At 27.4% G+C, this 26,570-nt stretch overlaps 5 protein-coding genes across 5 annotated transcripts; 1 reads left to right on the top strand and 4 right to left on the bottom strand.

Annotated features, from left to right (window-relative positions):
- Nucleotides 1-6,580: 6,580 nt before the first annotated feature.
- OCT59_006853 (uncharacterized protein) lies at nt 6,581-6,982 on the top strand (the record flags this gene model as incomplete). The annotated part of the gene is made up of 2 exons (XM_066150152.1): nt 6,581-6,645; nt 6,727-6,982. 2 exons carry the CDS (start codon nt 6,581-6,583, stop codon nt 6,980-6,982), a joined length of 321 nt encoding a protein of 106 aa, XP_065998342.1.
- A 1,326-nt stretch (nt 6,983-8,308) lies between these two features.
- On the bottom strand, nt 8,309-8,712 carry OCT59_006852 (uncharacterized protein; the record flags this gene model as incomplete). The annotated part of the gene is made up of 2 exons (XM_066150093.1): nt 8,309-8,376; nt 8,451-8,712. The coding sequence occupies 2 exons, from the start codon at nt 8,710-8,712 to the stop codon at nt 8,309-8,311; spliced, it is 330 nt and encodes a 109-aa protein (XP_065998341.1).
- Nucleotides 8,713-8,845: 133 nt separating this feature from the next.
- Nucleotides 8,846-9,742, bottom strand: OCT59_006851 (uncharacterized protein; the record flags this gene model as incomplete). Its single annotated transcript, XM_025328820.1, has 2 exons — nt 8,846-9,450; nt 9,574-9,742. 2 exons carry the CDS (start codon nt 9,740-9,742, stop codon nt 8,846-8,848), a joined length of 774 nt encoding a protein of 257 aa, XP_025165019.1.
- A 10,786-nt stretch (nt 9,743-20,528) lies between these two features.
- Nucleotides 20,529-21,014, bottom strand: OCT59_006850 (uncharacterized protein; the record flags this gene model as incomplete). Its single annotated transcript, XM_025328821.2, has 1 exon — nt 20,529-21,014. One exon carries the CDS (start codon nt 21,012-21,014, stop codon nt 20,529-20,531), a length of 486 nt encoding a protein of 161 aa, XP_025165020.2.
- Nucleotides 21,015-24,927: 3,913 nt separating this feature from the next.
- OCT59_006849 (uncharacterized protein) lies at nt 24,928-26,255 on the bottom strand (the record flags this gene model as incomplete). The annotated part of the gene is made up of 3 exons (XM_025329682.1): nt 24,928-25,526; nt 25,599-25,853; nt 25,925-26,255. 3 exons carry the CDS (start codon nt 26,253-26,255, stop codon nt 24,928-24,930), a joined length of 1,185 nt encoding a protein of 394 aa, XP_025165021.1.
- Nucleotides 26,256-26,570: the final 315 nt, after the last annotated feature.

Below are 26,570 nucleotides of genomic sequence, written 5' to 3'. Positions count from 1 at the left end.
ATTTCGATGAACTTTTAGGTACCATTTAAGCTTTTAATGATGTAGGTTCGTACCGATTTTCGTTTCTAACTTTTTTTAAAGATTTTAATATGACACAAATCTCATTTTTTTTTCAAATCGACTTCTGCTTTCAGCAATCGGAAACGAAAATGTACCTACTGATTTCGATGAACTTTTAGGTACTATTTAAGCTTTTAATGATGTAGGTTCATTCCGATTTTTGTTTCTAACTTTTTTTAAAGATGTGAATATGATGCAAATCTCTTTTTTTTTCAAATCAACTTCTGCTTTCAGCAATCGGAAACGAAAATGTACCTACCGATTTGATGAACTTTTGAACACTATTCAAGCTTTAATGATGTTAATTTCATTTTTTTTTTCAAATCAATTTCTGCTTTCAGCGATCGGAAACGAAAATGTACCTACCGATTTCGATGAACTTTTAGGTACTATTTAAGCTTTTAATGATGTAGGTTCATTCCGATTTTTGTTTCTAACTTATTTTAAAGATGTGAATATGATGCAAATCTCTTTTTTTTTCAAATCAACTTCTGCTTTCAGCAATCGGAAACAAAAATGTACCTACCGATTTTGATGAACTTTTGAACACTATTCAAGCTTTAATGATGTCAATTTCATTTTTTTTTCAAATCAACTTCTGCTTTCAGCGATCGGAAACGAAAATGTACCTACCGATTTCGATGAACTTTTAGGTACCATTTAAGCTTTTAATGATGTAGGTTCATTCCGATTTTTGTTTCTAACTTTTTTTAAAGATGTGAATATGATGCAAATCTCTTTTTTTTTCAAATCAACTTCTGCTTTCAGCAATCGAAAACGAAAATGTACCTACCGATTTTGACGAACTTTTGAACACTATTCAGGCTTTAATGATGTCAATTTCATTTTTTTTTTTCAAATCAACTTCTGCTTTCAGCGATCGGAAACGAAAATGTACCTACCGATTTCGATGAACTTTTAGGCATCATTTAAGCTTTTAATGATGTAGGTTCGTACTGATTTTCGTTTCTAACTTTTTTTAAAGATTTTAATATGACGCAAATCTCATTTTTTTTCAAATCGACTTCTGCTTTCAGCAATCGGAAACGAAAATGTACCCACCGATTTCGATGAACTTTTAGGCACCATTTAAGCTTTTAATGATGTAGGTTCGTACCGATTTTCGTTTCTAACTTTTTTTTAAAGATTTTAATATAACGCAAATCTCATTTTTTTTTCAAATCAACTTCTGCTTTCAGCAATCGAAAACGAAAATGTACCTACTGATTTGATGAACTTTTGAACACTATTCAAGCTTTAATGATGTCAATTTCATTTTTTTTTTCAAATCAACTTCTGCTTTCAGCGATCGGAAACGAAAATGTACCTACCGATTTCGATGAACTTTTAGGTACTATTTAAGCTTTTAATGATGTAGGTTCATTCCGATTTTTGTTTCTAACTTATTTTAAAGATGTGAATATGATGCAAATCTCTTTTTTTTTCAAATCAACTTCTGCTTTCAGCAATCGGAAACAAAAATATACCTACCGATTTCGATGAACTTTTAGGTACTATTTAAGCTTTTAATGATGTAGGTTCATTCCGATTTTTGTTTCTAACTTATTTTAAAGATGTAAATATGATGCAAATCTCTTTTTTTTTCAAATCAACTTCTGCTTTCAGCGATCGGAAACGAAAATGTACCTACCGATTTCGATGAACTTTTAGGTACCATTTAAGCTTTTAATGATGTAGGTTCGTACCGATTTTCGTTTCTAACTTTTTTTAAAGATTTTAATATGACGCAAATCTCATTTTTTTTTCAAATCGACTTCTGCTTTCAGCAATCGGAAACGAAAATGTACCCACCGATTTCGATGAACTTTTAGGCACCATTTAAGCTTTTAATGATGTAGGTTCATACCGATTTTCGTTTCTAACTTTTTTTTAAAGATTTTAATATAACGCAAATCTCATTTTTTTTTCAAATCGACTTCTGCTTTCAGCAATCGGAAACGAAAATGTACCCACCGATTTCGATGAACTTTTAGGCACCATTTAAGCTTTTAATGATGTAAGTTCGTACCGATTTTCATTTCTAACTTTTTTTTAAAGATTTTAATATAACGCAAATCTCATTTTTTTTTCAAATCGACTTCTGCTTTCAGCAATCGGAAACGAAAATGTACCCACCGATTTTGATGAACTTTTAGGCACCATTTAAGCTTTTAATGATGTAGGTTCGTACCGATTTTCATTTCTAACTTTTTTTTAAAGATTTTAATATAACGCAAATCTCATTTTTTTTTCAAATCGACTTCTGCTTTCAGCAATCGGAAACGAAAATGTACTTACCGATTTCGATGAACTTTTAGCACAATTTAAGCTTTTAATGATGTAGGTTCATTCCGATTTTTGTTTCTAACTTTTTTTAAAGATGTGAATATGATGCAAATCTCTTTTTTTTCAAATCAACTTCTGCTTTCAGCAATCGGAAACGAAAATGTACCTACCGATTTCGATTAACTTTTAGGACTATTTAAGCTTTTAATGATGTAGGTTCGTACCGATTTTTCTTTTTAGCACAACTTTTTTAACGATGTTAATATGATGCAAATCTCTTTTTTTCAAATCGACTTCTGCTTCCAGCGATCGGAAACGAAAATGTACCTACCGATTTTGATAAACTTTTAAACACTATTCAGGCTTTAATGATGTGTCAATTTCATTTTTTTCAAATGTACCTGAATTACAACCATACGATTATGTTTGGGATGAGACGGCATGTGGTCCAAAACTTATTATCGAGAATAGCGGAAGAGTTGTACATGCATCAAATGATCTTTTTATACATCAAAGCGTTACCGATTGGGCACTATTTTAGCTTTAACAATATACAGTAGGTTCATTCCGATCTTCGTTTCTGACTTTATATTTTAAAGATATTAATATGATACAAATTTCATTGCTTTCGGCAATCGGAAACGAATATGTACCAATTTTTCGCTTGTAAAATTAGTAGTATTATTGTATACAATGCAATATACCCATATATTTTTATATTAATAATAAAATACATTTATATAATCAAACGTGATCATTTTAAATTGTATAAATTGTGCGGTAAATTTTATAAATTCAAATAATTACAAAAAATGTATAATGCGGGCCATAATCAAATATTCAGTGCAGGCTAAATTGGAAAGCAACCGGTCGGCAATCCGTCGGCAATCCGTCACCAATCCGTCACCAATCCGTCAAATGCCTGGTTGGCGTCGGATTAAACAAAATAAATCGGTTACCGATCAGACATAAACCAGTCAATAATCGGTCAACAATCAGGTGTATATCTGATACCAATCGGTCATCAGTCGTGCGCCAACAGGACTGCCCGGTTGGTGTCGGATTTTGGCGGAAATCGACAACCAATCGGAAACCAACTGGCAATGGCACCCGGTTGGCACCCGGTTGAGAAAATCAGTTGGCAACCATACACAAATCGGGTACCCGATTTGTGACTGATTGTTGACTGATTTGACACTATTCGACCTGTGTTAACAAAACTTCACTTTCCCGTTTTTTACCTTAAAGTCCAGTTTCATGTTAAAGCTGGCGTCCTACAAAAAAAAACAATGAAAAGAAATTCGTTTCTTAAATTAAAAAAAAATAAAAATTAAAAAAAAAATATGTAAGTTTCGAAACGAAACTTACATTACTTCCAAGAAAAAGAGGCGGAAGAAAGGTGTGAGAAAAGGGGGAGAGCGAAAGGGAAAGCAAGGGAAGGACGAAAGGGAAAGGAAAGGACAATAGGGGAAGGGAGGGGAAGGACGAAAGGACAGGGGAAAGTAGGGACGAAGTAAAGTGAAAGGAAGGGATGAAAGGGGAAAGTTTAAAAAAGATCCTTTTTTAAACTTTGATACGCGTAACGCGTGACATTTAATTAGACTATTCGACCAATGTCTAATCGTAGATCATGGTCAAATGTTTAATTGAATATAGGCTGGCCTTTTTCGACTAGTGAAATCAGAAATCGGCTATGCCAGGACCCCGGATATCTAATATAAAGGTCATAATGGACTTTTGGCCAAAAACACCCCTTTTTGCTGAAACTCAAAAAATCGTTTTTTGTAAATATCTCAGCATCCAGTAATTCAATTTTAATGAACATTTTTTTATTTTGTAGCCCTCATTTAGCTCTACAATTTAAAAAAAAGTTCATCAAAATTGGACCACTGGATGCCGAGATATTTACAAAAAACGATTTTTTGAGCCCCTGAAAAATGGGCCAATCTGCCGAAAGTGTGACTTATGACCTGTTTTGGAGATATCCGGGGTCCTGCTATGCCGAATGTCACCTGATATACAGACGATCGTCAATTATTAGCCGAAATTTAGCCGAAATAAGGACGATTTGCCTTATTTCCGATTTGCCTTATTTCGACTAGTGTAAATATGATAAGAAAAAACATTTTGCAACATTTTTTCGTTAAACTAATTAGAAAAACATTGCGCAAACGTTTTTTCTAATTAAATATAATAAGAAAAAATGTTTTGCAACATTTTTTCTTTAAACTAATTAGAAAAACATTGCGCAAACGTTTTTTTTAATAAATATACTTAGAAAAAACTTGCGCAACATTTTTTCTTTAAATTAATTAGAAAAACATTGCGCAAACGTTTTTTCTTTAAATTAATTAGAAAAACATTGCGCAAACGTTTTTTTTAATAAATATACTTAGAAAAAACATTGTGCAAACGTTTTTTTTATAATAATTTGTTAAAAAAATGTTATGCAACATTTTTTTATTTAATAATTAAATACAATGGTTTTAATATAAACCATCGCGAAAATATTTATCAGTCCGGTCCAGTCCCAACCCATTTTTTCAGTCCGGGTTAGATTTATAATCTGAAACTGGACCAGACTGGACCAAATATTTTGGTCTGGGTTGAAGCATCAACCCAGACTGGACCAATCCAAATTTTCGGTCCGGGTTGTCAGATTAGACTGACCCGATTAGAGCTTTAGACTTGATCGACCATAATCAATTTTGAATTGGTTGACTCAATTCCCTAGATAAAACCGTTAATGACAAATTAAATAAAATGATTCAATCAAAGATTGATAAAATTTTCATAATACGCCAATTAAGAATCTTCGATTATGAAAAAACTGATGCCCTATAAGAAATATGTATACGGAAAGGATACATTTTGTATACATTTTATGTACGTTTCTATAGTTTCCATATACAAATTCCATATATTTAATAAACAATTCATTTTTGAACATTTTTTAAAAAAACTAATGTATCCAGAAAAAATAAATCATACAAAATGTATACGGAATTTTTAAACTTAATATTTTTAGAAAATAATTTTACAAAAATCTCGTATCATAACACGAGATCACATGATTGTTTATTGTTTTGTTATGATACGTTTTTTGTTTTTTATATAAACCTTTACTTTGATGAGTTTGATTTTCCGATCTTCCTTTCTGTCTTTCCCTTTCTTCTCTTTTCTCTTGTCTTATTTTTGTTATTTTTTCTAAATTTTTCTTCTTTTTTCATCACCCCCCTTTTAAAAAAAATTTTTTTTTTCGTACCTCACTTTAAAAATTTTTTTTTTCATCACTCTCCTTTAAAAAAAAAATTTTTTTTGATTTTATTCTTTTATTCCCACTATTCCCACTTTTCTTTTTTTTAAAAAAAATTTTCTTCTTTCTATTTCTATTTCCTCTTTATAAAAAATTTTTTATTTTTCTAACTTTGACGTCCTCCCTTTAAAAAAAAATTTTTTTTAACTTTCCTAACTTCGTTACCCTCTTTTTAAAAAAATATTTTTTTTGATTTATTCTTTATTCCCCTTTCTTTTTTATTTATATATATCCCTTTTTTTATTTCATAGGCCAGCAGATTTTTTTTTGTGAGAAAATTCAGTTTTTTTGTTGATCAGTTTGGGAGTCCTTTCCTTTTTGTAGGATTGTTCAGGATTTTTTTTCTTTTTTTAGGTCAGTTCAAATTTTCTTTTTTTTTTTTTTGTAAGTTGGGTTCAGATTCTTTTATTTTTGTAGATTGTTTCAGTTTTGTTGCTTTAGAGTCTTCTTTTTTGTAGGTCAGTTTTGGATTTATTTTGTTGTTTTGGTTTCTTTTTTATCAGATGCTTCATAATTCTTTTCATTTATATAGGTCAGACATTCTGGAGTTCTCTTTCTTTTTTTGTAGAAATGCTGACCTTTGGTGACTTGGACGATTGCAGATACTATATGAAAGAGTTTTTGTTTCCAATTAAGTTAGACGTTCTTATGTTTCTTTTTTTGTTTTTTTTAGGTTGTTTGACTCCAAATGAACCTGAACTTATAGGTAATTTTGGTTGCAATAGGTGGTTTTAATAAGGAGGGAATTTTCATAATGTATTTGTATTTTGTTTATTTTTTATTTTTTATTTAATTTAATAAAGTAAAATTAGATTTATATAAATATATTATAGTAAACTGTAATACAAATAGTAAATTCAGTGACCAAATCGTATAAATTTCGTGATAAAATCAGTGATCAAATCATGTAAATTCCATATGAATTCCATGCAAATTCCGTATCCAAACCATGTTTTTAGTGATACAGAATTGTGCATTTTTCCGTATCCTATTATGATACGTTATTTCTAAGGAAAAAAATCGTATAAAAACTTTATAAAAAACGTATCCCAATTTTTTTATAGGGATGAGAAACCACATGAAGATGGACGCGTGACTAAATGGATTAATATTAAAAACAAAGGTGAAGAATTTGCTTTTAAAATTACTTTTGAGGAAGAAAGTGCTAATGTACAAAATCAAGTTACAATTCTTAAAGAACTTCATGATTGGAAAAATATTACAAGAATATATAGACTTATGTGTGAAAAAAATAAATGGTATTTGGTATCTGAGTGGGCTGAATATGGTAATTTACATGAATATTATACAAATAACTAGAATATGCGATTTTCTGGGGGACTTCGATAATGAATATGAACCTGACATAAAATTTTATAGAGGTAATACCATTAATTTAAATTAATTAGTAAATATAATTTTGTTCATAATAGATAATTATATTTAATAGATTTAAACTTTTTTTTTTATTAGATGTAAATTATAAGCTTTTAGTAATAGATAATTTTCTTGCTACGAAGGTTTAAAAAACTAATTTCGTAAAGTTATCAAATATAATGACAATACTCACTAAAAAACAAATCATAAATACTGTTAAGAATAAAGTATAATTTATTTTCTGTTTTATTTTTACAATCTATTTTTGATTTAATATCCTTCAGAACTTAATTGTATTGACCCTGAAAATAATGATAATATATCAACTACTACTATCCCAGAAGAAAGCGATGAAAGTAAAAAAATGGCAAATGTATATTATTGAGAAAACAAGTGAAAAGTACCAACTCACTTCAATTGTGATTAAATAAGCTTTCAGTTTAAGTTAATTTATTTACTTCTCTTATTAGATTTTCATTATTCCATTAAAAAAGAGTACATAAATAAATAGATTGTGCGATTATCATACTTTACTAAAAAAAATCTATAGGATTGCAAATAAAGTTAAGATACAATAGACCCATGGATTCAATATTCAATAACATTCTGTTACATTATCATCTATTGATCTAAGGTTATGATCCCGCATTTTTATCTGTCAGAGTGAGTCAGACAGATTAATCTACAGATAATTATACTGCCCCGTCAATATAACTTTGATAAACATTCAAACATTCTGTGCGTTTTTTGGTTTATAAACATTTTTAATGTCAATGTTTTCACATTAAAAATGATCTTTATTACAACAATAAGTATGCATTAATAAATGGCCATATAAGGCCAGGCAAAAAAAAAATTAGATTCTCATGACCCAGCTGGGCCACCAGCAAGAGGCGCTTCGCATGACATATAAAAATTTGCATTACATAAATTTGTATTACAGGGCAAGCTATTAAGATAGGTTATCTTTCACAGATCAAAGGAACTTTTATTCACATGCATGTAGATTAATTTACATAATATTGCATATCAATTTCGCAGATATAAAATTAAAAAAAGGCAAAATCCAATGCTGATAAACTAATACTTTTTCATTTATGCATAACTATTCAAAAATGAAATTATGGACACGCAGTAATGTGGCACACTAACAATTCTCAAAAATAATTTTTTTTTGGAGGAAACAGCTTTTTTTATTTCTTTGCCTTAGGTTAACATTCCTATCAGATAGATTTTATAAACCTTGGCAGGTCAGCTATTTAGGCAGAATTATCCCTTACAGTTAAGGAATGATGAATACATTTTGAAGAAAGTATCTTTTTCAAGCCAAAATACATCTAGGAAATAATTAATATTCAAAAAGTGTGCTATAATTGTATGCTTATTGCCTGATGAAATGAACAATACCTACCTCTTTTTATTTCCCTGGTGCTAGGATATTTGTGCAATATTAAGTTCTTCAAATTCTCCCATTGAGTATAATTATTAACATATAGTTTCAAAGAATTCTCATTTTGCTTGTGCCACCATCTGAACAAATCTAATTCTATGTAGTATTCCATTATATCACTATCTTTAACTATATCTGTAAAAATTTCAAGATGCTTTACTCTTGCAATATCAGGATGTTTACAGGCAAACATGAATTTCTTATGATAATCATCAAGATTCATGATTGTGTTTTGTGATTTAATGGCTGGTTTGTATTGTAGATGTTTGACATACATTTCTGTAAGGCATGTTGAGAATTTTAAAGGTAGATTAGTACAAAACTTAATAACTCAGTTACAAAACATTATTAATACTTTACCAGTCGACCAAAACCATATATATTTCAATGGTCCAATTATTATCAAGAGCTTCTCTTATTGCTGGACCATAGTCACCATCCCCGGTGAATAATATCACTGTACCAGGGATATTTCTATAAACTGTTCTGAGAATATTTCTAACCATTTCTGAGTTGACTTCCTTTTCTTCATTTAGAAAATTTTGGTCATATACAGTCACATTATATCCAAGCCTTCTAAGAGAATTCCACAATGTATCTTCAGGAGGGGGACATGATCCAATAATAATAGGATTAGCACCCATATGTCGTTCATTTTGACCCATTTCAACTAGTTTACCGTAATCAATTTGAACCATATTTTCATATAAAGATTCACATTCAGCAACCTTTTTCTTTCCTTGAATGTATAACTTTGAGTTGTCAATGAAAATGTATACAGATTCAGCAGTTCCTGGAAGTTCTGCAACATTTGATATTATTAATAAGTATGGGCATATGGCAGAACAAAATTGGTTATCAAAAACCAAGCCAAGATGCGTTGAATATTTATTACCACTTTGGGCCAATTTTTCTTTTAAATAATTGTTTTCTTGCTCTAACTTTTCAATCTGTTGCTCTACTATAATGAGAATGTGTTTTTTTGGACGGGTTTGATGATAAGAAGCAGGAAAAAAAGTACAAGATTAAGTAAGTAAGTATTTGGTATTAATGGAGAATATGACACAGTTAAGAGGGAACATACCAGACTTTAAGAAACCTTTAAAATAAGCAACTACCTCTTTATTATCTTTACATGTAAGAAGGATGCTTTCTGCTTCAGTTCTTTTTTCTGTATTAGTGAAGAAGATTCGTAGTGCAGTTCTTTCCTCTGCTGAATCAAGTAAATTGATTGCTTCATAGAGTTTAGACATGGTTAAAAAGACGTTAGATATGGTTAAAATAATAGCCGGTTAAAAAGAGAAAAAGTGTAAGCACAAATATTTTGAGGTTATGGGAGTATATATGAGAAAATGAGATTGTTCTGACTCATCAGTTGATCAGTTACGCAACTATAGTTTATTAATGGTAATTATTCTGATAAGTCTAAAACAAATATTATATATATATTAATTGTTAAAATTAGATTTAAAAAGAAAGTTATTATTATCAAAATTCAAAAGACAATCAGTATTACATATGATATATACTTAATACAGATGTGAATAATAAATAATTGACTTTTTTCCTTAAGTGGCTCGATCCTCATTAATTTATTTTGTTTTATTATAATATATTATATTGTTTTATTTAATTAGATAGATTTTTTTATTGTAATTAATTTAGTTAGAACTAGCTGTAGCCTGTTACATTGCAACATGATTAATTTATACTAATATATTGCTCAATAAAATGGGTTTAAATATTTTATTTTATATAATTAAAATTTTACTACATGTTAGAGGATGGAGACAATTAAAAAAAATTACAATAAAAAATAAACAATAAAAAAAAAATAGTAACTAAAAAAAGTCTTTTTTATTTTTAGTGATATTTAACAAAATGTATAATGATAATAATAAAAAATAAAAAGAGATTTATTTTTCAGTTTTGATAAAAAAATAGATATTTGGCTAAGACATTTTATTTTATTTATTAATTTATTCTAACTGAATAAAATCAGACAACTTAAATAGTATAAATATAGCAGTGCTGGATATATTTAAATAAAACTTGCGTATTTATTTTGATGATACAAACCATAAAGGGGAAAAAAGAACAAAAAGCAAAAAAAAAAAAAGGAAAAAGAAAAAAAAAATAATTAAAAAATCTGGTTTAAAAACTGTGAAAAGAAAAATTATTAAAAAAAAAGTCTTAAAAAGAACCAGAAGGAAGGGAAAAATTAAAAAAGTCTGGGTTTAAATGAGGAAAGAGAAAAAAAAATAGAAATTCATGTTTCACAATTTGTTATTATACTAAGGGTAATCTATTAGCCGATAATTAAATCTATTGACGCAGGACTTATACAACCGTAGATTTGACAACTAAATGACATGTCAAATTGACGCTTAATCTATATTGTTTATTGTTTATATTATAAATGTCCCTCAAAATTGAAGAGGGAGATAGATAAGTTTCTTTTTGAGTCTTTAACGTTTTCTTTTGGGTTTACCGAATTTTTATTTTGAGAAAAATTTGATTGAGAATTTTTTTTAAGTGTCGGGATTTTATCTGTACAGAGCACCGAGTGAGGCAATAGTAAAAATCGTATTGATTATATACGAAATCGCAAATTATTTCCAATATATTTTCGAACCCCTCATTTTAAACTCATAGACCATTAGTCCATTACTTTTATTTTCTGCTATCACCTTGTAATTAACGGTGAATTTGTTGTAACACTTAAATATAAATCACGTGATTTCATAACCTCATTAAAATTTTTTTTTTTACACCCCATTCAACCGATCGACAAAGGTTCTAACCTTACATTTCATGTTTCAAGTGTCTAGGTTATATCCTTCGTGGTCCACCCATGGTTTTAACCTATGTCTATGATATATTTTGACTTGTCATGCTGTGTCATAGAAACAAATCATGCTAATTAATTTAATCCAACAATATATTATTATACTCACTTATAGTCATATACGGACATTTATGTCTGTGATATTTGTTGATGATGCTCCTTGTCAGATATGGCTGTGATATTTGTTGTCAATTGCTCATGATGATACTCCTTGTCAGGTATGGACATTTATGTCTGTGATATTTGTTAATGATGCTCCTTGTCAGATACGACCGTGATATTTGTTGTCAATTGCTCATAATGATGCTCCTTGTCAGGTACAGACATTTATGTCCGTGATATTTGTTAATGATGCTTCTTGTCAGATATGGTCGTGATATTTGTTGTCAATTACTCATGATGATACCCTTGTCAGGTACGGATATTTATGTCCATGATATTTGTTGATGATGCTTCTTGTCATATACGACCATGATATTTGTTGTCAATTGCTCATGATGATACTACTTGTCAGGTATGGACATTTATGTCCGTGATTTTTGTTGATGATGCTCCTTGTCAGATATGACCATGATATTTGTTGTCAATTGCTTATAATGATACTCCTTGTCAGGTACGGACATTTATGTCCGTGATATTTGTTAATGATGCTCCTTGTCATATACGACCATGATATTTGTTGTCAATTGCTCATGATGATACTACTTGTCAGGTACGGACATTTATGTCCGTGATTTTTGTTGATGATGCTCCTTGTTATATACGACCATGATATTTGTTGTCAATTGCTTATGATGATACTCCTTGTCAGATATAGACATTTATGTCTGTAATATTTGTTAATGATGCTCCTTGTCATATACGATCATGATATTTGTTGTCAATTGCTCATGATGATACTACTTGTCAGGTATGGACATTTATGTCCGTGATATTTATAATAACCTTTGTCAAGCATAGACATTTATATATGTCTGTGATATTTATGATAACCTTTGTCAAGCACAGACATTTATGTCCATGATATTTATGATAACCTTTGTCAAGCACAGACATTTATGTCCATGATATTTGTGATAACCTTTGTCAAGCACAGATATTTATGTCTGTGATATTTGTAATAACCTTTGTCAAGCACAGACATTTATGTCTGTGATATTTGTGATAACCTTTGTCAAGACCAGTCCATGATTTTTGTTATACTTATGATAATCTTTGTCAAACACAGACATTTATGTTCGTAATATTTATTATACTTATCTTTTGTCTTATGATAACCTTTATCAAGCACAGATATTTATGTCCGTGATTTTTGTTATACTTATAATAATCTTTGTAAAGCACAGACATTTATGTCTGTAATATTTATTATGCTTATCCTTTGTCTTATGGTAGATAACCTTTGTCAAGCACAAACATTATTTATGTCCATGATTTTTGATTTTTTGCACCCATCCATCCAGTATTTTAATTATAAATAAGACAATTTTATAATTTTTGACTGCATATTCATTTACCAACTTCATTAATAAATATTTTATATCATCTTATAACTATAAAAAAGGCAATTTTTTTTTCAAGATTAATTTGGCCAGGTTTAAAATAATTTTGCACAGCAAAATTTGTCAGAATTATTTGGCCAGAATTATAAAATGAACATAAATGTCTGGTTTGCAAATTTAACTAGAATTATAAAAATGAACAGTTTTTGTAAATTTGGCCGGCATTATGAATATAGATATTTTAATCCTTATAGAAAGTTTTTGTGTTAAATTTATACCAAATGGACTCAGTTTAAAATTAGCTCAAATTTATGCAAAAAAATAATCCAAATTTAGTTTATAAGGTAACTTATCATAATCCAGTGATCATAGAAAAATAAATTATAGCTTGTTAGCTTTGTCTCATCAAGATAAGTTAAATTGTTAAATAGTGGTTTCTATCATTAATAGATGGGAAGTTATTGAATGCATTTAGAATTATTTAAGAATACAAAAAAATTCTTTCAAAAAAATGTTAATATCTTATTATTTATTATTAATCCTAAAGGTATAAATCCACCATTTAATACATCTCAATACAATCCAATAAGCTGTATACTATCTTTTTACAATTACTTAATAGCAAGTTAATGCAATTTAACTTTTAGCAATTTGGTATATTTAACCAAAAATAAATTATTTTTATTGTATCTAGATAATCAATAAAAATTAGACATATAAAAAGATATTTATATTGTTTTTATTATTTATTTGACATATGAAAGTATATATGTGATATCATGTTTTATAAACATTATATGAAAATTTTGTAAAAATTTATAATTGATATGATAATTTACCAATTACAATAATTTTATTATTAAGTTTACTTTAATATAACATATTTATATTACATTATAAATTTATAGTAAAGAAAATGTATAACAAACTTTACCAATTATTATAATTTATTATTTTAATTGCTATAAAGTTTATTTATATTATTATATAAGTCAGTATATCTATGAAAGTTATATAAACATATTTGTTTAATGCAATTTAACATTTAAAAATAATTTGTTTTTATTTATTAATATTAAATACAAATTACTTAAAAATTGCCAGAATATTAGATCTTTTAATTATTTTTTAAAAATTATCTATTAAATAAAATATTGATTTTTTTTTGTTTTTTATTTACTCTTTTTATTAGATCTAAAAATTGTCAAAATATTTAATTATTAATACATTATATATGCATAAAAGTTATATAAACCTATTTAATGTAATTTAACAATTAACATTGATTTTATTTTGATTTTATTTATTTTTTTATTTAATTCAAATTATTTTAAAAATTGTTAAAAAATTAAATGACTTGGCTCTTTTAATTATTAATATATTACATGTCTATTAGAAGTTAAATAAACATACCTATTTAATGTAATTAGTATTTATAAATTATCTTATCAATATAAAACTTTATTTATTTATTTGTTATTAAACACAATTTATTTTAAATATTGTTAGAAGAATTTTTCTATCATCAGGGTGATCACTAGTGACTGAAATTATGATGATTGAAGTTAGAAATTGGATCAACAAAATTATTTATTAAAAAAAAAAATTTGGGATTTGCGAAAAAATGTACTAATAACATTTCTGTAACAATTACTGCAATATTCGCAAATCTAATTTTAATAATTTTGTTGATCCAATTTCTAACAATATTTAAAATAATTTGTATCTAATAATAAATAAATAAATAAAAACAGAACAAAAATTAAGTTTTATATTAATAAGATAATTTTTAAATACTAAATTACATTTAATAGGTATGTTTATCTAACTTCCATAAATATTCAATATACAAATAATTAAAAAAAATCAAATCATTTAATTTTCTAATAATTTTTAAAATAAATTATAGTATCTAATTAGAAAAAAAATAAAATCCAAAAAAAAATCAATGGCCTATTGATAAATAATTTTTTAATTGCTAAATTACATTAAATAGGTATGTTTATATAACTTCTATGCATATGTAATGTACTAATAATTAAAGAATCTAATTTTTTAACAATTTTAGAATAATTTGCATCTAATAAAAGAGGGAGATAAAATGAAAAAATTAATATTTTATTTAATAAATAATTTTAAATACTAAATTACATTAAATACTAATATGTTTATGTAACTTCTATATATATTTTAATTTACTATTTAATTGAATTAAATATTAGATATATTTATGTAATTACTACATATATTTAATATACTAATGACTAATCATTAAAAGATCTAATTTTCTGACAATTTTTAAATAATTGGCATCTAATAGTAAAAAAAATAAAAAATTAAAAAATCAATATTTTTTTCAATAAACTAATTTTTAAATTCTAAATTCAAAACAAATAGTATATCTATACTATAACTTATATAATAGTATATGTAATGAATTGAATAATTAATTGTTGAATTATATTAAAAAATCTTTATAGTAATTAAAATAATAAATTATAATAATTGATATAATATAATTTATAAGTTTATTTATATATCTTCCTTATAAATTCTTAATGTGATATATATATGTTAACTTCCATAAATATGTAATGTATTATTTTATAACAATTAAAAATGAATTATAGTAATTGGTAATATTATATCAATATAAATTTTGTATTGAATATCAAAATACAATAAAAAAAATGTCTATTATTTGGTTAAATACACTAAAATGCTAAAAGTTAACTTGGCATCAAGTAATTACAGAAAGATAAATATAGCTTGTTGGATTATTTTTTGAGATATCTTAAATGGTAGTAGTTTTATACCTTTAGAATTAATAAATAATAAGATATTAATATTATTTATTGAAAGAATTTTTTATATTCTTAAATATTTATAAATGCTAATAACTTTTTATTTAATGATAAGGCCACACAAATTCAAATTTTCAGTTCACTTCACTCAGCCAGGTCACTTTTTCAAATTTCAATAAAAAAAAGTTAATATATAAAAAATTTATCACGTGATCAGGACGTAATTTTATTGGCGGGTAAGTTTATCATGCGGCTGAGAACTTCTAGAGTGAAAATAAATTCCTCCCTTCTAAAAGTCAACCAATCAAATGTCACGATTATATATATAAACTTTTTTACTAATAAACAATAAACCTGGGTCCCCAAGTCGATTTTAAATTTCAATGTTACGTGAACTGAAAAATTGAATTTGTGTGGCCTAATAGAAATATGAAATTGCCACATTACCACCATTTAATATATCTTAATAAGATAAAGCTAACAAGCTATAATTTATTTATTTATGATCACTGGATGATTAGTTAAAATATTTACGTTCATAATGCTAGCCAAATTTACAAAATAGACATAAATGTCCGTTTTTATAATTCTGGTCAAATTTGCAAACTAGACTTTATGCCCATTTTATAATTCTGGCCAAATAATTTTGGCCAAATTTTGCTGTGCAAAATTATTTTAAACCTAGTCAAATTAATGTGTAAACTTGAAAAAAAATTGCCTTTTTTATAGTTATAAAGTGATATAAAATATTTATTAATGAAGTTGGTAAATGAATATGCAGTCAAAAATTATAAAATTGTCTTATTTATAATTAAAATACTGGATGGATGGGTGCAAAAAATCAAAAATCATGGACATAAATAATGTTTGTGCTTGACAAAGGTTATTATAAGACAAAGGATAAGCATAATAAATATCACAGACATAAATGTCTGTGCTTGACAAAGGTTATCACAAATATCATGGACTTAATGTCTGTGCTTGACAAAGGTTATCATAAATATCATGGACATAAATGTCTGTGCTTGACAAAGGTTATCATAAATATCACAGACATAAATGTCTGTACCTGACAAGTAGTATCATCATGAGCAATTGACAACAAATATCATGGTCGTATATGACAAGGAGCATCATCAACAAATATTACGGACATAAATGTCCGTACCTGACAAGTAGTATCATCATGAGCAATTGACAACAAATATCATGGTCGTATATGACAAGGAGCATCATTAACAAATATCACAGACATAAATGTCCATACCTGACAAGTAGTATCATCATGAGCAATTGACAACAAATATCATGGTCGTATATGACAAGGAGCATCATCAACAAATATTACGGACATAAATGTCCGTACCTGACAAGTAGTATCATCATGAGCAATTGACAACAAATATCATGGTCGCATATAACAAGGAGCATCATTAACAAATATCACGGACATAAATGTCCATACCTGACAAGTAGTATCATCATGAGCAATTGACAACAAATATCATGGTCGTATATGACAAGGAGCATCATTAACAAATATCACGGACATAAATGTCCGTACCTGACAAGGAGTATCATTATAAGCAATTGACAACAAATATCATGGTCATATCTGACAAGGAGCATCATCAACAAAAATCACGGACATAAATGTCCGTACCTGACAAGTAGTATCATCATGAGCAATTGACAACAAATATCATGGTCGTATATGACAAGAAGCATCATCAACAAATATCACGGACATAAATGTCCATACCTGACAAGGAGCATCATTATGAGCAATTGACAACAAATATCATGGTCATATCTGACAAGGAGTGTCATCAACAAATATTACAGACATAAATGTCCGTATCTGACAAGGAGTATCATCATGAGCAATTGACAACAAATATCACAGCCATATCTGACAAGGAGCATTATCAACAAATATCATGGACATAAATGTCCGTATATGACTATAAGTGAGTATAATCATATATTGTTGGATTAAATTAATTAGCATGATTTGTTTCTATGACACAGCATGACAAGTCAAAGTATATCATGGACATGGGTTAAAACCATGGGCGGACCACGAAGGATATAACCTAGACACTTGAGACATGAAATGTAAGGTTAGAACCTTTGTTGATCGGTTGAATGTGGTGTTTTTTTAGCATTTCAGCTATGATGACACCTGCGAATATGTAATAAAATAACTTATACAATGTTAAATCCTGATTTGTTAAATGCTTGACTACAGCTGTTATCCGCACTAACAGTTTCTTGTCCATTAAATTCAATAGACTTGCTCACTCGTTACCAACGACCGATGTTCAAAAATGATTTTTTCCAAATTTATATCATGACCAACAAAAGTGCCCGGACCGACATGGATAATGAACATTTATTTTATGTACACGACTTCGAAAAATTTACATTCGACTTGATACTTTGATCGATCTTCAAATTCTCTCACAACACATTTATCAATTCTAAACTTTCACACCGCTAACATCACCTAGCATTTTTCATTAAATCCAAAAATACTCGTATGTAGTGTTGTGTCAAAATTATGGAATACTGTTATGATAATTTCAATACATCAATCTGGAACAAATACAGTGACAAAACATTAAATATTTCTAAAAAAATGAAAAAGAAATACCTGAACAAATTCTTTGCTGAAACTTGGAGTTTCTTAAATGGATTGGAATTACGATCAGGATAACCTCGATAGACGTCAATCCCCTAACACGACGTAGATCGAATAACTCATCACAACTGACATCAGGTCTTCCATATATTTCTAAAAATTTAAACATGAATTTGGGTTTTTTCGAGAATTAATGCAATATCTAATTTTTTCCTCGAGCAACTTTTTACACGCTGGATCATGGCTTTCTCATTTTAATCTTATCAAAATTTATTATTTTTTAATTATAGGGAACATTTTAATAATTTTAGTCTTCATTATTCCACTTCTTTTTCTAATTTTTTTCTTTATCTATAGATTCAGGTTCGATTTCGATTCTCTTCATTTAACATAGGTCTTGAACCAGCACTCTTGACTTATAAAATTAGGCAGGTGGTCTCTCAAGGGGCGTTTGTAGATTCTTAGATAGTACTTTATGATTTAATTATCTTATCCATGTATTTATCATGTAATTTACAATGATATGTCTTGTGTTAAATAAATAAACAAATAAATACATTATGCACGTTTTTATACGCGTTTATAAGTAAAAATGCAGGTAAAAAAAAATTCGTGTTTTATACATTGTGGTTTACTAACTTTATGTAGAATTGGCATGGAATTTTTTTAATTATCCATATAATGTCCTCAGAAAAAGCTGATTTATTATTTATAACTTTTTCAACAATTTATTGATACTAGTAATTTTTCCCTTACTCGCTTTCTTTAGATTAGATGCCATTTTCTATCTCCCAAAGATTTTATATTCTTTATTTAATTATTATTTTTTTATTGTCCAAAGCGTAGCGTAGGACCGTTTCAGATGCAATGTCGTTATGTCCCGCATGCTTATCGATCAATTAGATTTTGTATTTAGTTTACATTTCACGTACATGTCACGATTGTCACGTGATGTAATAAATTGATTATGGCGTCGTTTAATCATTATTCGTTGTTTGGTTATTTAAAGTCGCATAATTTTACAAATTTATTATTATTATTATTATTATTTAATTATTAATAGTTATTTATTTTTATTTATTTGGTAAAAATAAAAGTATTTGCATAAATAAACCAAAATAGAAATTGTACAATATAACAGAATTTTTTAAAAGCTTCATCTAAATAAACATTTACCTTTTGATTACAAAAATCAATTAAACAATTTAAAAATTCTTCGTACGCCCTTTATTATCAAAAATAATTTATTTATGCAGAAAAAAAAAAGCAAACAAACAAACAAAAAAAAGGTAAACGCAAACGGGTGACTGCTAGTATTATACTAAACTTACGTAATTTATTTTTATTTTTATTAATTTATACCTTTAATAAAATTAAAATTCAATTACAGTAATAAAGCAGCTATTTTATAAATTTTATTATTTCTTTATTTATTGTAAATAACATTAAAAATATCCTCAATGTTTTCTTATACATAACATAATTAAAACACCCAAATTAAACAAATTAAACAGACGAAAGGAACCATATTTACTATAAATTTAATAAAGTATTATAAGTAAAAACTTACAAATTGAAAAAAATTAAAGAGAAATAGTATGCGCAATTCCTCTTAAATAATCTAGAAAAGAATAATCTAATCATCACAACTATTGAAAATGGTTAAAAGACTATTTTCACGGTCACACTATATACCCAACCAACTTTACATTTTCATAAATTGAATTCGGGAAAATGTCATGTCAGGAAAATATGCTATTCGGGAAAATATTTTGCCCTGTCGGGAGGAAAAGGTTACGTCGGGAAAATGAATGTTGTTGGGAATCAGTCCGACAATGATTGTTTAGGTTACGGAACGATTTGCTCAATAACAACGCACAAAATAACGGATGAATCATGTGATTTTGGCGCAGTGTCAACGTTGTTTAAAAATATTGGGTTTCTGCAATGTATTGGCTTATATGCCAGTAGACGCTCTTCCACATTTTTCTCACGTTTTTCGGGGAAAAATAGATTAAGGTTAGCACACAACTTATGCAACGAATTTTATTTCATTAATTTATTAGAAATTTATTACTTAGTAAAATGAAGTGAACAAATGAACTTTCAACTGTTTTAGATCAAATTAATCAAATAAATCTTATTAATAACATAAATTTTGATTTAATAAATATGTAAGATTATAAAAAGTAAATTATTAAGAAAAAAAAAGTAAATTATTAAAAAAAGATTTGTAAAAATTTATGGGATAGCGATAGGAAATGAAGCGATATTAGACGAGGAACCACCAACAACTGCCAATGCACAGCCAATAACATCAGGTGGATTAGCTAATGTTGTAACACCAACCCCAATAGCGTATGATTGAGGTAAATCTTCTGGTATTGATTCTGTTTTTACTACATTAAATGGGGTATTGGGTTTAGTTGGAGGCATATCCTCAAAATAAGCAGCGTAAGTTTTTCCTGAAAGATCAGCCAATGCGATAACAAGCTTGTATTCATCGGTGATTTCTTTCGATAGTGTTCCGGAAACAGTAAAAGTATCAGTTTGTCCAGGAACGACAGGATCAGGTGAAATTGATACAGAGATTTCTTCTGGTTGAGTAGGTAAATCAGGTATGGGAGGACATTTTCCAAATACAGTTGCTCTTTTCTGAAGTGGAATAGCATTAACCATGGAAAGAGTGGCTAACAAAATAAAAACAAAAATAAAATTTCGGTTCATGATTAATGAGATATCTGTTAGTTTGTTAGGATAAATGATTTCTTTATAATCAAATTTATTGATGACTTAATCCTAAATATTGTCCTTATATAAAAAATCATCTTAAAAACGGATTATCTTTCAAAAAAAATTAAAAATTAAAAATATTTATATATTCATTCATTTTATAAGATTTGCAGTAAATCTCATATTCACCAATTATAAAATGAAAAGATCTAATAAACGAGAATAAAAAGATAAAAATAAGTGTTTCAACACGTGGATGTCTTTCAGTCTGAAACGAATATCCCAAATCTGAATGAATTGTCAATTGAACTTCCTAAATTGAAACTCATTAGCCGTACGCTTCAATCATGGCATGATTCTTCAAAACTTTTTAGCAAGCGCCTTACTTTTACTACTAGATTGGTCCTAATTTTTGGGACTTAATTTGGATGGTCTCAAATTGGGTTTATAATAAAGCTAGAGTGGAATCAAGAATCAAGTTGAGCATATTTTTTTGGTAAATATGTTTTTTGTTAGTAGTATTTATGAAAAAACTTTGTCATGGCGAAGAATTAATGTTATACCCCCTTTTTTGGGATTTTGAACCATACCCCATACGCAGATCGCTATACAGTATCATGTGGATTTCCCCAATTTTCAGAATTTAGGGTAAAGATTCTCATACTTATTTTATTTTAATTAATTTAATTAATTTATTAATTAAATAAATGAATAAAAGATAGAATAAACTCTGTAGTAAAACCTACCTTAATATGAAAAATAAAACTATGGAAGATAAATTTTTTATTCTAACTAATTGAATATATAAATAATAATGAATTTTTTTAAAATAAATATTAAAATAAAATACAAGTAAATGATAAGTTAAATTATGAAACATCATATTATTGAACTTTACTAAATTAATCACAATTTCATTGTTAGTTTTATTTTTTTACGTCTATTTTTTTTTACGTATTACGTTCATTTTATTTTTGAATATCATTTCTCATTAACATATGGGAGGCGGTCAGTAGAAAAGGGGGAAAACTGCCCATTACTAATCACATAATGAACAATCATTGTCTTACTAAGTTTTATCATAGTGGTAATTTCCCCCTTTTCTACTGACTGCCTCCTATATATTAACCTACTATCTGTGGAAAAGCTCCAAATATCAATTGAATTAATATTTTATAATATAAAAAAAATATATTGCAAAACGTTTCGCTATGTTTTCATCAATAATAATATAAGAAAACGGTGCGAAACGTTTTTTTATATTAAAACACTTAAAAAAAAAAAACGTTTTACAACGTTTTTTATCAATACTAAACATTTTTTATATTAAAACACTCAGAAAAAAAACGTTTCGCAACGTTTTTTATCAATAATAATATAACAGTCAGAGGAAATATTTTTTATATTATAACAAAATTTATAATATATTATTGCCTTTAAATATAAAGTACATATTAAACTTTTTTAAATTGCCAATTATTAAATCGTAATTCTGGCCAAAAATTTCTTAATGCTGGCCAATTTTATAATGCCGGCCTAAATATTGTTAATTTCAAAAATTTTAATCAAGAATAACATCGTGTTTATATAATGTAACACTTTTTCTTGGTATAGTTTTTATTATTTATAGAGTTCTAAAATATTTTTATAACTTTTAAATATTAAAAATTTTAGTCTAATAAGTTTTAATCAGTTTAATAAACATTGTAAATTATTTCATAGTAAATTTGTAAACTGAAAAAAAAAATTTTATTTTAATTTATTTTTTTACCTTATTTTATATATTTTATATGTATCTTTTATTTTAATATAATTTTAGTTATAACAGTCATAGAAAATCATCACATATTTTAAATAAATGATTTGCTTAATTTTCTTAATGCTGGTAAAATACTAGAAATTAGCTTTAATGCTGGTCAAAAAAAAAGATCTATATATTTTTAATCCTATTTTTGAGTATCCCTTAAATGATAGCTATTGTTCTAAATTCCGCGGAATTTTCAGGATTTCCGCAGAGGATTCCATGGAATTTCATTGTATTACAGTTTAGATCGGCACATGAGTAATGGTAAATCGCAGCCAAATTTAGCTGCAAAACACTTTAAGGGATAAGTAATGTTAAAGTATTTTATAAAAGAAAAATATTTGTATAATTATTTTGAATTTTTAATATAGTTAATTAGTTTAATCAGTAGCCTAAAGATAAACAATAAACGTTTTTTAATGAATAATATATATATATTTTTTTTTAATATTATAATTTTTTAAGAAATTATAAATGCATAATACTTAATTCAAATAACCATAAAAAAAAATTAAAATATTTAATTTAAAAAAAATAACTTTAATTACGAAATGACACAAAATTTGTTTAATATGAAAATGATCTACGTGATTTACAGTATATTAAAACACTTAAAAAAACGTTTCGCAATATTTTTATCAATAATAATATAAAATAAATGTTGCGAAATGTTTTTTATATTAAATCACTTAAAAAATGGTTGGCAACATTTAACTAGAAATATGCGTTCATTATTGAGGGCTTTGTCCTATGATAAAATTTCTGAAATTCTATAGCGATCTATTGGCATTATTAAAAAAAAAATCAGAAAATTTTGTTTGTTTATACAATATCTGCCTTATGTATTTATTATACGATCTATTGTTATTATTAGAAAAAAAAATTTGAAAAAATTTCTGAAAAATTTTGTTATACTTATCTATAACGATCTATAGCATCTTATATATTATATCTATTATTAAAAAAAAAAAATTGTTAAAAAAAAATTTCTAAAAGATTCTATTATATCTATAACGATCTATTGGCATTATAAAAAAAAATTGGAAATTTTATTTATACAATATCCATCTTACGTATATATATTATACCCATTATTAGAAAAAAAAATTTCCAAAAGATCTATAACGATCTATTGGCATTATTAAAAAATAAATCAGAATTTTTATTTATACAATATCTGTCTTATGTATTATATGATTTATTGTTATTATTATTAGAAAAATTTAGAAAAAAATTCCGAATGATTCTGTTATGTCTATAACGGTCTATTGGCATTATTAAAAAAAAAAATAGAAAATTTTATTATACAATATTCATCTTATGTATTATACCCATTATTAGAAAAAAAAATTCAAAAAAAAATTCCAAAAGATCTATAGCAATCTATTGGCATTGTTAAAAAAATAAATCAGAAAATTCTATTAGAAAAAAAAAATTTAGAAAAAATTTCTGTTATATCTATTGATACTATTAGAAAATTTTATTTATACAATATCTGTCTTACGTATTATACCTATTATTAGAAAAAAAAATTTTTTAAAGAAAAAATTTCTGAAAGATTTTATTATATCTATGACAATCAATTGGCGTTATTAAAAAAATTTTCGCTATGTTTTTTATTAATAATATAAAAAATATTGCGAAAATTTTTTTGCAAATGTGATATATCACGTGACCGGTGATATGTATAGAAATTCAATGATCATCCAGGGTAATGTTTGCATCCAGGGTAAATGTTCAAAAATCCCGGGTCATCCTGGATTTTTGAACAGTACGGCGTTTGATAATCCAGGGTAAATCCTGGATTGATCCCGGGTAGCTACCCTGGATGCATCCAGAGTGGCCACCCGGGATTTTTGAACAGTATGGCGCATTATACTTTTTGTAGTTTGTAGTAGTACAAGTGATTCTTTATTTTATTAAGGCAATAATCGACAATTGCAGTTTTAAAGTAATTCGATAACGGCGATAAAACAAATCAATTAAAAAAAAATCAATTAAATTACATTATTATGTATTTTTAATTTTAAGTCAACAAATTAATTAAATTAATTAAATTACATTATTATTATCTACTTTAAATCTAAAAATAAAAAATTTAATCTATCTATAACCTTTAGCTCTGTCAACTCCGTTAACTCCCTTGGTACCGTTAACTTCCTTAGTAGCGTTAACTTCCTTAGTACCGTTAACTCCCTTAGCACCATCAATACCGTTAACTCCCATAGCTCCCCCATAATTGTAATTTGGGTCATAATTGAAATAAGGATCAGCTGAGTAATCGTAATTTTCATCATCTTCATCATTGGGCCCTCTATTAGCATCTCTCATATTAACACCATAATAGGGACCCGAATGATACTTTAGGCTTAACTGACCAAGAGATACCGATTCAGAACATTGTGGATCTTCAGCTCTACATTCAATAAAGGCAGCTGGATCTTGATCAGGATTATTTATATATAATTCTTCACCAAAATGTCTATAGGACCCAATAAATGGAATTGGCCATGTTGGAGGCAAACGAGTAATTGGATCACCACGAACTATAGTTCTTACTGCTTTTATGTTCTCATCAACAAATTTAGCAAATTTTTCATCACCCACTCTTGGTTGACCAAATGTAGAAATAAACATTTTTTCATTTTTAGCTAATTCTGGCGCTTTATGCATAGCATCTAATGCCGCAAATGTAGTAAGTGCTATAGTAAAAAAAAAGACTGTTAGAAAGTTATAATTAAATATGTAATTTTTTTTTAATTTATTGAACTTACCAGCTCCTAAACTGTGACCCGTAAATCCGACACTGAAATCGGGATTTTCTCGGATTAATTTTAAAAGATCATCGGTAACTTGGGGTTGAATTTGTTCCCAAGCATTAAGAAATCCATGGTGTACCAAACCAGGTGAACCTTCCCAAGCGTCGTGATAAATGATAAAGTCAGAAATGTAATTTTTAATACTTCCTGGTACCGTTCCTCTAAATGCTACGACGATTAATTTTTTTTCTGGATCCTTGGCTATGTAACCTACATATTTATTATTTTGTTAGTAAACGCAAAAAGTTAACGATGTGTGGCACAGTAATAATATAAAATACCCCTTGTATTAAGCCGAGGGTTGTTAAAATCTTTAACTAATTGGGTACCCTTAGTTGCCAGACAGACTTCTCCACAGTCCCAATTTTGAAGAGGAACCTTAACATAAGCAGCAGCAGCGTAATTAGCAAAGCTTATTAAATTAGGGATTGATGTAATGGCACCAAGAGTATTTGGTACTGGAGCAGCTTCGATTAATACTGATAAAAAGATTAAAGAGATTAAAGTAATTAACTTGAAGGATAATGTGTGTTGTAAAAGATGCGAAAAGGAGTTATGCGTGTATTTGGTAGGAGTTGCTTTGCAACTTGAGGGAATAATTTGCTGCTGCATTGCTTATTGCTTTACAGAGGAAATGTTTTAGTATAATGTTTTAGTGTAAAAGAATGAAATGCTGACAGAGAAAAAAACACGTTCTTTTATACATTTTTTGGAGTTATGATGGCATCTTTATTGAAATTCATTAATAGTAAATCATCACACTTTTTCTTTATATCGACAGATTTGATAAATTATCCTGTAAATAATTCTTAATAATTGGACACTTTCAGTGATTGGACTCTTCATAGCTTATTAACTAAATCCAACTGTATAAAGCAACGTTAATATTTGTCCCACATTTGCAAATGTTTGTCATGTTAGATCATT

The sequence above is a fragment of the Rhizophagus irregularis genome, chromosome 15 (assembly GCF_026210795.1).
Source record: "Rhizophagus irregularis chromosome 15, complete sequence".
Classification (NCBI taxonomy): Eukaryota; Fungi; Glomeromycota; class Glomeromycetes; order Glomerales; family Glomeraceae; genus Rhizophagus; species Rhizophagus irregularis.
Note: the sequence above shows the minus strand (reverse complement) of the source record. Positions and strands in the feature narration are given on the sequence as shown.